Source organism: Anabas testudineus, chromosome 13 (assembly GCF_900324465.2).
Source record: "Anabas testudineus chromosome 13, fAnaTes1.2, whole genome shotgun sequence".
In the NCBI taxonomy this organism is placed as follows: domain Eukaryota; kingdom Metazoa; phylum Chordata; class Actinopteri; order Anabantiformes; family Anabantidae; genus Anabas; species Anabas testudineus.
In genome coordinates this window covers 6,019,925-6,032,648 of record NC_046622.1, presented here as the reverse complement: position 1 = coordinate 6,032,648, position 12,724 = coordinate 6,019,925, and the positions used below count along the sequence as shown (strand labels likewise).

The 12,724-nt window shown below is 37.7% G+C and overlaps 1 protein-coding gene across 6 annotated transcripts in view; it reads left to right on the top strand.

The window, feature by feature from the left end:
• LOC113173007 (neurobeachin-like) overlaps nt 1-12,724 on the top strand; it is a 174,735-nt gene that overhangs the window by 46,695 nt on the left and 115,316 nt on the right. For all 6 annotated transcript variants that reach the window (XM_026376260.1, XM_026376233.1, XM_026376252.1 and 3 more), the window contains exons 6-10: nt 1,966-2,092; nt 4,519-4,638; nt 6,124-6,270; nt 11,318-11,515; nt 11,616-11,749. In XM_026376260.1, coding sequence (XP_026232045.1) covers nt 1,966-2,092; nt 4,519-4,638; nt 6,124-6,270; nt 11,318-11,515; nt 11,616-11,749 — 726 coding nt within the window. The remainder of the gene's footprint in view (nt 1-1,965; nt 2,093-4,518; nt 4,639-6,123; nt 6,271-11,317; nt 11,516-11,615; nt 11,750-12,724) is intronic.

The window sequence follows — 12,724 nt, the reverse complement described above, 5'->3', positions numbered from 1 at the left end:
TACATTTGAGCTGCTATCCGAGCTCTGTCACAGGTGCTGTGTGTCTACATTATCGCACGGATGAGAAGAAATTCCACTTTGTAGTTTTTCATCAATCTAATCGCTTCAGCTTTGTATTAGAAATCATTCACTCTCTGCGGAGACCCATAAAGCCACCAGCAGCTTTATTGACGAAGCAATATGCCGTCTGATACTCTGTGACCTACACTGGTTTTCCCACCTAAGAAGATTATGACTGTAACTTGTTTTTCAAGGTTAAACTAGCTTTACAAACACAATTTTTTCACACACTGGCAACACTTATGTAATGTGGTTTGTGAAAGGACTTCATTTTTTTCCAGATAATGTTCATGAATTATAATAGAGAAAGAGGGAATTAGGTGAGATTATTGAGATTAAAACCCACCGAAGCATGAACTACGGCGACTGGTATTGGCTGTTACAGAGGCAGACTGCTGCAGTGGGAGGCAGTGTGGAGGTATTAATTTAGATTTGATTATCTGCCACATAAGGCCCACATACCAGCTCTTGCAGGGGCTTGTGGGTAATTAGTGCTAAAATCAGTAACCCACAAGTGCAGGGATGTTGAGCTGCTGTTCTGTCTGTTGAGAAAATCACAGGATACAATGAGGTATAAAAAGAAGTGTGGAAGCAAATAAAAGAGGGTGGATAATAAAGATGAAAAGGTAGAGTTGGCCGATGGGGAAGATTGTTCACACTAATTCAGAGATAACATCACAGATAACAGCTCTCTGTTTATCATCTGCTGGCTGCCATTGCTTTACCTGGATCACACAGTTCTTCTCACCTCGTACGTTCTGTGTTTCTCTGATGTGCAACCATCACAAAGAAAGAAAAGTAATGTTGGCTAAGATAAGTCGTTGGTATTCATGTGGCAGCAACTCCTTTCTGACACAGTCACAAAAAGGGTGAGATATGCCAAGCTAATCCTGTTTGTGCATTGCTCCGAGGGCCTCTTAGCTCAGTGGCAGGGCATGTAGACAACAAAAAAAGAATTGTATCAGAAGCAAACCAAGGTTGCTGCTCTTTACCTGATGTGTAATCATAAGCAGGCCTGTCCACTGGAGCGTCTTGGCCGGCTCAGTGGTAGCTACGTGTGGGGCTCTATATCTCTCTGGCCCTGCAAGCACCCCACAGTTTAAAAGCCTATGCTTGCTTTATCTGCCTTGGCAAAGAGGTCTGTTTGTTTAGATGATCCCTCTGGGTGGCGGTGGTGGACGGGTGGGGGTGGGGGATGGCTTCAAAGATCGGAGACTGCTATAGAGCTAAAGACTGTAGGAGTGTAGTGAGTACATGTCAGCAGTGCAAAAGATGTTCAGTCCAAGAAGGGAAAGAACAGAGAACTAATGTGGTACTGCAAGGTTGTTTGTGCGTGTGTGTGCAAGGTGTGAGCTGTTCAGAGTCTGTTCACATATTATATCATAGAGGTGGCATTTGTTCAGGGCTGAAACGATACGTAGTTTATCTGTGAAATGGAATTTAGGGATTAGACACTCCAGTGATCACCACAGTGTGATTCTCTCTATAGAGTACAGTATATCCATTCTTGCTAAATTTGCAGTTGTTGTAATTACATCTTAAATATTTTTGTTTTACTAATTAAATATAAAATTATAATTCTCACAAGAATCTTTAGAGTTACCTGTTAATTGCTTCTGAACTGGCTTTGATTCTGCATAACACAAGGCATTCAAAAATGACGTGCATCCCCAAAGTTATTATGCAGAAGCAAACTGCTGTTTCACTTCAGTAAGTGGTTTGTCTGGTATGTGCAGTATGTATAAGGAGGAAATATCCAAAGGAATCCAAGAAAATCAAAAAATGCAGATTGCATAACTTGCTAATCAAAAACCTTAAGAAGTTGTGATGAAATATATTTTATCCTGCTTTTAAATTTGCAGCTGATCATATATCATGTATGCTAGTAAATCTCTCTTCTTGCAGCTTTCGCACCAGCAAGGGCATTGGCTACTCTGCACATTTTGTTGGGAACTGCTTGATTGTGACATCACTCAAGTCTAAAGGAAAAGGTTTCCAGCATTGTGTGAAGTATGATTTTCAGCCCAGGAAGGTAAGCATAGCTTTGATTATCAATCTGGTGTTTGTTATGCTAAAAGAACCATTGTTAGCACTTGACTTTGCTGCTCAGGGGGTAATATTGGGGTAATCGATAGGAAATGTAGTCATATTGTAGGTAACAGCAGCTTATTATCTTAATAATAACAAGGTAATGTGGTAAACTTTTTGCAATTTTAGTTCATGTTTAGATTTTTACATTTAAATGTTTGAATTCATAAATAAAAAACAAACAGAAATTTGAATGCACCCTTCTTCACTTTTGGCTACTCTGCCCTTCACTACTCGCCACCTGTTCTTTCATTGGTAGTAGAAAGTTGTATGTCTACACACCTGCCTTGAATGTTTAAGACCCCCAGAGGAGTCTTGTAATTGGATGTACATGGAGATGCAAAAATTAAAGTTAATTTAGCATGGAGTGTCAGTATGGCGTACCTGTTCCTGCAGACAGGGAAAACTGACTTAAAGCATGTCTGAAACAATTAGAGCCTTCATGCAACATCTGTGAACAACTATTCATCCCATTCCTACTGCCATAACACAGGTATCATTTTGTAGCAGCTCCTAGAAGATAAAACATGTTGAATTAAGGTTTTAATTGATTTTGGGTTCAGACATCTGCTGATAAGTGCTGTTCCAAATTATTTCTGGACAGCTTGCACTCTTCCCCTCAGCTATGAATCCTTTTTAAGTACCTTTACCTGTGTGCAGACAGCAGTCATTTCATTAGACTTCTAGCATTGTCCTTTTTGGGTCAAACCAATAAATACTGGACACACTATCATAAAAGACATTTGGCTGCTGTTAAAAGGGATCTTATGGAGCAATTATTCTATCAGCAGTTTGAGTGTTTTGAGTCGTTCTGTATAGTTGTCTGCAGCTCTAAAGTTGCGAACAGACGTTAAATTAGATTTTGTATTCTAGTTACATTCTTTTTCATGAGATAACATAATTTGCAGGCCAGCATTCATTACACTGATTGAAAATGAACAAATAATTAATACATGATACACTTTTCCATAAAATCTTTTGAAACAAAATTTGTTGAGCTGACAACCTCTGAATGGAAGCTGAAGTGTTTCAGCCCAGCTCCATTTGTTCTTGTAAAGAAATATATATGTTAATGTGTATTAGCTGCTTTAAAATATTACTGTTCTCAACATGACTTCCAGGGGTAACGTAAAGACAGTAGAATTTGTTTGTTGTCACCTAAAGGAATGTTAGTAGTGATTAGATTTAGATCTACCATTATACATCTACCAGTCAAAAGCAATAATGTACAAAGTGTTTATGTCTATTTTATAGTAGGATGTCTCTTTGTTGTCTGAAGCAGTGAAGTGCAAAAGTTCCCATTACTCTGTATTGTTTTATTATGGCGTATAGTACTACACAGAACAAATGCAGTAATTAAGGTGCAATCCTAAAGTTTGGACTCATGCCTAAACTGTTTCCTCAGTTTTTACCTTTGCAATGCAAAGAGGATCATGGAAACCGGATCTGAGTAAAGAAAAATATGTGGACAGCCCTTCAGCGTTAAATCAAAAGAGCTGACATCGGAGCTACTGCTGCATCAGCAACACACAATGTTAAGATAAGCTCACTGATATAAAGCTACTGCTGTGAAAGCACCTGGTTTTTTATTACTTCTGTAGACTACTTAATATTTATTGACTCGATGAGTGGTACAATAAATAAAAAGGGTTTTATATACAGATAATTTAATCAGATTTGGACAAGCTGTTGAGAAACGTTAAATTAAACCGTGAGGCAAATAACTATGCATGTGTCTTTTTTAGTGTCACCATAATTGCTTTGTTGAAACGTTTACGTTATTAAAATGTAAAGCTTTCCTTTCCTGTTTTTCCACTCTAAGAGGAACCTGAGGACAAAACCAATTGCAGTTTAAATGTTAATGTATTATAAAATACGCCCACAGCAATACCGTGCAGTTTTTAAGAAATATCTAAATAAATATCAATTTATGTTTCCAATTCTTAAGATATAATTGTTACAGATCAGTCTCTTTAATGGGTCCTTTGATTTTTGTAATCACTTTAGATGATCTTTTTAAAGTCTCTTGCTCCAGTTTGCGTTTTATCCTCTAAAAAAAGTGGCTGACATGGCTTTGTGCAGAGTCTTGTCTCCTCTTAGCCTGTCTTCTGATCTATTATTTACTTTCTTCCACTGCACATTTCAGAATGGCATGTAGTAAACTTTCTACTAGATACTAGAAATCCATGGCTCAGGAGTGTTAACTGTGAGGGCCATCTGAATTTCCTGGTTTTAAAAGAAACATATTGGAACGAGATGTTGCTCTATAAAATGAATTGCATTGCAGTTTTTCAAGCGTAGGTGTAAAGATGTTTTTACAAAAGAAGGTCACATTCTACATGTTAAATCTGACTCTCTTCTCACCCCCAGTGGTACATGATCAGTATAGTTCACATCTATAGCCGCTGGAGAAACAGTGAAATCAGATGCTACGTTAATGGACAGCTTGTTTCTTATGGAGACATGGCGTGGCACGTCAACACGAATGATGTAAGAGCTCTTCTTTTTACTCGTTCTCATCATCATCTATTGCTTCCTGGTTTTGATGTTTATTTGTACACGACCCAGGCTATCATAATGACTTCTGGATAGCTGGAAATTCTTAGAGGAAAAAAAAGCATACATTTTCAGTAGTGCTTATTGAGCAAAATACATTTTACCATATCAACACAAATTTGTCTTGGAAATATGAGTGGCATTTCAGTCTTAATTTGAATATCTATTTGTCACAGAGTTATGCTGCATTAAAGGAGGAAGAGGGAATATAAAACATTTAGAGAAAATATATTATGTGTAGAGTGAAAATTGCTAAATCTCAGTAGCTACTTTGTGTACACAGATTGTAGACTGAAGTATTCTTGTTTAAAATGTATGACAACACTGTCATTGATGGCTTAACATCTGTCTTATTTGCATGTTTGAATGATTCTAAGCCAAAATGAAAACCTGTGATGTGTGATGTCACACGTGGCTCTTTCGTTAAAAAGCAATTTGCACTCGGAGAGATACATTATAAAAGATGCACTTCACACTGTAGCTGTGTATTTGAGTGAAGATTGCACAAATGTCAGGTCGAGATATAAATGAGTTTCATAAAATATTTCACTAAATTACCTAAAGTTTCCTAACTTTGTGATGGATCGTTTCTGTGGAGGACTTTTCTTACACCAGAAGAGAAAATCCACCATAAATTATCTTTATTCTAATGAGGATTTTTTTTTCTCTTGTGGCCACAGAAACAGCTGCATCACAGACAGTAGAAATAATTTCACATCATATCTTTTCCCAATTAGCATTCCTGTGAATTGTGGCATAAAACAATCACCACCACAATTAAGTACCAGAGTAGGCACTGTTTTATACTCTTGTATGTGAATATTTAATATAAAGATATCATATGTTCATCTGCTATTTTGCCACTTATGTCTCCATATTTTTATAATAAGTCATATTGTATTTGTATTATCTAAATAATATCTTATTATGCTGTTTTGATAAGGTTTACATCACTCAGAAATCACGATGGCTTTCCTAATAGGGTTAAATGTAAGACAAACTTGATCAAGATATTAAATCCTCTTTAACCTGGTTTTTCTTTCCCAGTTTTATTTCTTCAGTTGTAATTAACGACTGATATTGTTTGTTATCCTTCAGTTTTGTCTTAAATGTAATCACAGTGCATATTTTTCACAAACCCTGAGGCTATACTGACGTTTCATATCTTTGTAAATCAAGGTCATTGTTTTCCATTTCCCAATAGGGAATTGTCAAGGTAGACACTGAAACAATGAGGTGATGCTGTTTTGAATATCTACACTAACGATGCATTTCTAGGCCAACATATGAAAAATGTGTTAATAAATATTAGATTTCCTACTTTTTGCCATCTGCCTAATTCAGCTCGGTGTGATTTTATTTTTTATTCCCAACATACAAAATAATATAGCTTCTTTTTTTTCTAATTCCCTCTTGCAGAGTTATGATAAGTGCTTCCTCGGGTCCTCAGAGACAGCAGACTCCAACAGAGTATTCTGTGGCCAGCTAGGAGCCGTCTACGTGTTCAGCGAAGCCCTCAATCCTGCACAGATATTTGCAATTCATCAGCTTGGACCAGGCTATAAGGTATGTACTTAAGGTGGACTAAATTAGATTACGTGTAAGCAGTCTGCGTCACCTAACAATCGGTGAAATCAATGCCCAGTGCTGCCCTGCTGCAGTTTCTTTACCTTGTGACTCCATCCTGGGAGTGATGGTTTTCCTCACAGATAAATGGCTGCATAAATTACCTACTTTTGGGGAATAATGGCACAATAGATGGAGCGGAGCAGCAGGCACGCCGAGGGGATAGAGTCCTGAGCCGACTTATATCAGCTGCAGCAGGTGTAGCACTTCCAAGCTTCCTGACAAAGACCAAAAGATTGTAAATATAGAAAGATGCTGACCTACCCAGAGGGGATTTAGCTGTGAATGTTTATCATATGGTGACAAAATATTTGGTTAGCACATATTTTATTTAAATGACTTTTAGTTATTTATTTATTAACTCTGTACACCAAATGCTCCTAAATGAGACAGGTGCACTCAGTTCCTTCTCTGATATAGAGATTGTTCCTTCTCCCTCTCAGTGTCTCACTTTTGTGCTGCTGTTAAGGTCACCACTGTGTCACAAATGGAGGAAAAACAGACACCCTGCCAATCCACAAGCTTTACACACAGGATGTGTCTCAGACAATATTTAATATTTTGACTATGAGCACAAGCCCTGTTTGCTCTCTATCAGCTTTTAAGATAGAATTTGCTTTTTTATGGCAGGAAACAATAGTAGATTATGAGGTTAAGCTCAAGATTTTAAGGTGGAGTCTTGTGATTTCACTCGAGTCTATCAGTGCCTGGATATTCCCAGGAGAACTCATTGTTTAGTCTTTCCACTAATAGCTGGTGGCTTGACGTTTCCCTCCTTAATTGTGGTTCTAGACCTTCTGTTAGAGAGGTAACACATAGTGAAGCAATCCTCCTGATTTCTCGTAATAATGAAGAGCGTGTCCCGGGGAGACAATTACCTGCAGCAGATGAAGCTGTGAATGGTGCTGGTAATAGTGAGTATGATGGAGCCGGCCAGGTGAGCTGAGCAGGAAGGTCAGATAGTTGTCAGACCCACTGATTGTTTGTGGTAATAGGAGTGCTGTCTAGACGAGGGGCCTGTCTGTTTTAATTGAGAACCTCTGTGAAGAGTGAGAGCGGCAGATCACTGCATCATACATCTGCTACAGTGTAGGTTGGACTGTGTTTGTATGTCTGTTTCAACTCCACTCCGATCCATAGCTGGAGAATAAACAACTGAGCTGATGTATGATTTATTTTCTGATCCATGGTCCTCTCACCCTCCTTTGATGTTTGACACACTTTCTCTTGCTCACACAGTGTATTGAATGTAACCGTGGCTTCTGGGGTTAGTTGAAATGCAGAGATTATTGCTGCCTACGGTTAGTATTCCTACTACATGTTATGATTTATGACTGTAAATCTGACAGACCTTTTAGAATATTTCCTTGGGCTCTTTTCATATTGCTATATGTGAAAGTGTACTCTGACCCGAGATGAACTTGTGCTTATTTCATTCAAAGTATTAAACAACATCTGCTGTATATTGCCAATTCTGTGACTGACTTTAACATCAGCAGCCAGACGTGGTGGATCTGCAGACACGGAGACAGACACCAGCAGACTGTCATATTGGACTGTCATTCATCACTGCTGTGTGAGAAGAGCTCATAAGCCTTGAAAAGTATTTTAAATTTGAAATTGTGCTCAACATCCTCCCAAATAATATTATTTATGTGTTTTTCATCTATAATATTAATCTGGACTGTATATAATATAAATCTGCTATGTGCCACATACACAACATCTATTGCATGTCTATCCCTTGTGAAAGAGGCACCCCCCCCCTCCTCTGCTGCTGCTCCTACATAAAATTTGATTCATACAAGGAAATTGAAGGATATAATTCACAACCAAGCGTCACTGAAGACACAATATTAGTCACTGAGTTGATTAGTCAAAATAATTAAGCCATGACTTTATGTCTTCTCATGTGATGCACTGAGATTTATTTCTGTCTTTGTCCTCTATCATCACTACCATATGTTTTCTTCATGAGACAGATTAGCCCATTGAATCTGTGCCAACACTGCTCTGCAGCATGCACCGCAGATTGCCATAGAAGAGACAGGGGAGCTGCACAGCCCTGTTTATCTCGTTTCTGTTTAGCCACTGTGCAATAATGCAATGTGCTATGCAATAATGCAATGTTTGATGTAGAACAAGCTCGCAGATGTCAGAAACTTCATAAATACTGTGTCAGTTTACATAAATACCTCCAAATGTAGTCTTTTTTTTTTTTTTGTAGTAAACCTGTCTGCCTGTAAATGCATCAAATATGTCAGTGGAGCAGCACACAACTTGTATAATCCCACAAAAGCTCCACAAAAGAAAATATGTTATTTAATTAAGTTTAAATGTTGTTTCATCAACATGAAAATGAATGAAAAGGTAGACATTGACTGGATATATAAAGAAGACTTGAGATGAGGAATACATTGTTAAATAAAAATGAAAGAAATGCGTTTTCAAACAACATCTCTAGATATTAACTTTGTCATTTAGCCAATAGAAAAATATTTTATCTGTTTATTGGAAACAATTGCACTGACTGTAATGTTTCTGCAGAGACAAGGAATTAACAAGAAAGTGCCCCCAGCTCTGCAAGTGTCTGCCTGTTTCTTATAGGGAGTTGTGGGGATGCCCCTGGTCATTGGCAGCCTTTGGCAGAAGGAGGAACTGTGCTCTAATTCTTCTATATGACTGGCTGGTCTGTGGAGCACTGCTGTCATACTACAGGGTTTGTTAGCCAAAACCCATGAGATCATTACTTTCACATTGCAGCAGGACTCACACTAAAGTGCAGGGCGCTGGATCTTGTTATTTCTTGTCACTCTGGTTCCACGAGTGGGAACCTTTGAAGGATGTTAGAGACTACATGATGAGAGGCACGCTGGCTGCTGTGTTGATCATAGCAGATGAACAGAAAACCTCTTATGCTTTTTTATCATGTGGAAGGGGATATGCTATTAAATGTGGTTCAACCCTCTTCAGTCCTCTCAGTTTCTGGAGCTTTCCTGAAAAACTGCTAGAATAATGCTGCCAGGTAACTACTATAGTGCCAGCATTTATACTAACACATAATATCACATGGTTTTGACTAAAATTGTTTGGAAACGGTTAATTTGTCCAAAGTAAAAGCTGAAACCCAGAGAATAGACATCTAGAATATCCTTACATCTTAAAGTGTTGTGTCGTTCCATATTTGTAGCAGATATAGAATTCAGATATACAATTATTGTACTATTGACAGCTTGAGTCAGCTGACCTTTTCTTCCATTTGCTCTCCTATTGAAAACAGATTAAAATGCCTTTTAGGCAGGTGCATGACCCCCTGTTTGCTTCTGTTGCATAACATACTGTATTTATCTTCCAGTTGGTAGTTTGCTCTTTTCTGTCTCACTTTATCTTATCACCATCCACTTGCTTTTCTTGTGTCGGAGAGGAAAAAATAAAATTGTCTCTCATTCATTAATAATTCAACCCTCCTGATTAGAAGAATTGATTTTCTTATTAAGCATATTCCATTCACGCCGCACTGACAGATTAATTCAGCTCATCTGTCAACAGCTTAGTGACCGAGTAAATTTAGAGTGGTTTGTTAAAGATTATCTACTTGTTATTTTAGCCATAATAAATGTGTTAAAGGGCAACTGGCTTTTTATGTTCATCTATCAGAATGTAGTGAGATGTGGTGATTCAGGCCTAATGAAATATCAAGACACACTACAATCATGTACACTGAATAGGTATGTTTAAAGGATAGATTTATTTATTTCATTTCATTCAGGATTCATACAAAATAAAGGGAATAATAGTCAATAAAATGTGTTATATGGTTTGTTATATGCCTTACAGTTTAATCTCTGTTTTATGTAAATTGAATCTAGTTTATCTCTGCCTGGAATGGGGAAGTTTAGTTAATTATATAAATAAATTCTTACTCTATATTGGGCTTTCAACATGTATTTGCTAAATGTTTGACTCTGAGTCTGATTGCTTTGGATGTGAAGTGAAACACAGTAATTCAAAGCTAAATTACAGACTGCCAGCTTTAATTTGGAGGTGTTTTCAGCCATATTTGAGAAATTCATGTTGTATTTGTTCCTGTTTCATCAGTGAAAAGCATATTTGAACAAACAAATAGTTCTTCATTAAAGAAGCATCTACACTGATTAAAAAATCTTAATGTGTGTTAAGTAAAGGACTGCAGTAATGGCACATTGTCTCTGCAGCTTTTTTCCATTTCAGTGCATATTCATGGGAACATGCATGGATTGAAATTGCTCCAGACTAAATTAAAAGGCTGGGTTATATTAATGCAGGTAAACAATCATCTGTGCTATCAAAGCAACTTTGATCATTGTCATCAGCTCCTGTTCCTCTCAATAATTGTGGTCTGCAGAGGATCTTGAAGATTGTCATCAAATAATGTTTCCACTGAGATAAAAAGACTTCAGCTTAAACATTTAAAGCAGTTAAGAAAAGATAAGTAAGAAATACATACAGCAATAAAACCACATAATGTAATACGACCTGCATGGAAAAGATATCATTAAAATAATAAATTATAACCCTCTTTTTTTTTCTTGCTTTCTTATTTTACTGTTGTACAAATTTAGTATGTCTTCACTACTCACCCCTGATGTTTTGCATCGCTAACATGCAAATACAATTGTGCTTTGTGTCTTTAACTGAAGTATGATATGATGAAAGAGATAAAAAGTGTAGCTTTGAGTCAATAGAGACAATGCTTTTTAAAATGCACAAGAAGGAAATCCTGACCTCTAGATATGTGGAATTGCTGATATGAAAAAATCATTTATCTTGTCATTTTTCATTCTTAAATGGATATTTTTTAATATAGTTATAATTAAAAGATAACACCCGACCATCACCAATAGGGCGCATATTCAGGAAGGAGCTATCACTCTCACTCTCTCTATCTCTCTTTATCTTTCCTTTTATTCATCCTCATTTGCACTTCTATTTTCTCTTTTCTATCCAGAGCACATTTAAGTTCAAGTCAGAGAGTGATATCCACTTAGCAGAGCATCACAAGCAGGTGTTGTATGATGGCAAGTTGGCCAGCTCCATCGCCTTCACTTACAACGCCAAGGCCACAGACGCCCAACTGTGCCTGGAGTCCTCGCCGAAAGAAAATGCCTCCATCTTTGTGCACTCACCACACGCCCTTATGCTACAGGTCAGTTGCTTAAAGCCAACTTGTGTTTTGTGCATTAATTTATGTTGCACTGGGTTTAAAATGACATTATAAACTTGTTTTATGGGTGTTGTCCTCACAGGATGTGAAAGCCACAGTGACTCACTCCATCCACAGTGCCATCCATTCCATCGGTGGGATCCAGGTGCTCTTTCCTCTCTTTGCTCAGCTGGACTATCATCAGCTGAACGACAGCCAGGTGGAAACCACTGTATGGTACGAAATAGACCTATTGTAACTATACACGACAGTGTTATAGTATTTTGGAAATCAGTTTTGACTCTTTAATCCTAAATCTTTGACTTGTATGTGAAGCTCTTTGTGACTGATTGGAGTAAAATTAATGACTTTTAATCCAATTATACATTTCATTTGGTATTTTTAGCTGGAATTGAGAGTGTGCCTGTAACACAGAAACATCTAATTTCTCCTAATTGGGATGATGCTGCAGACTTGTTTATTATTGGCACTATTTTTGGAGTGATGGTTACTGGCAGAAAATTTCAGAGCACAGGAAGTGAGAAATCAACAAAAATGGTGAGAAAGTATCAACATCCAGATTGTAGAGTCTGTGTGTTTTTGGTAAAAATATGTTCATAGAATGAAAGTGTTAAATCGCAAACCTTCTCACGATATTTATACTTCAATTAAACGTATTATTTATTATCATTAGTTACTGTTGAATCGTTAAACATATTCCCTTTTAATGTAATATAGCAGAAGTGTAACCCACTGCCTGCTTATAGTACCAGCCTTGGTCAAGCTGTAGTCCAGGTTTCAATATTATCTCTACTTGTTGGCTCAGACTCCTCTAGCCGTCATCCTCAGCTCATCAGTCCACAGCTTCTGCGCTGTGCTTTGGATGGAGTCTGAGCTCTGCTCTAATCCTGTTCAACTACTGCAGTATGTCTAGAAAGACACAGGAGTGGCCACACAGCAGCACAGACCCCTAATACCCAATGCTCTCTGCCACTGTAGTTTCCTCTCATTTCTGCTTCCTGTCTTCTCCTCAGTATGTATCTCACCCCAACACTTGCTTTGTCCTTGTCCTGGCATTTAGAGTCTTTCCAAAGCCTGCTACGTTGAGAAGTTCAAAGCTTCTACAACAATTAGCTCTCTTACAATGCCTGTGTATCTGCTGTGGCTATTCTCAACAGCTCCCACTAATAGTGATTAAAAAGAAAGAAAGAA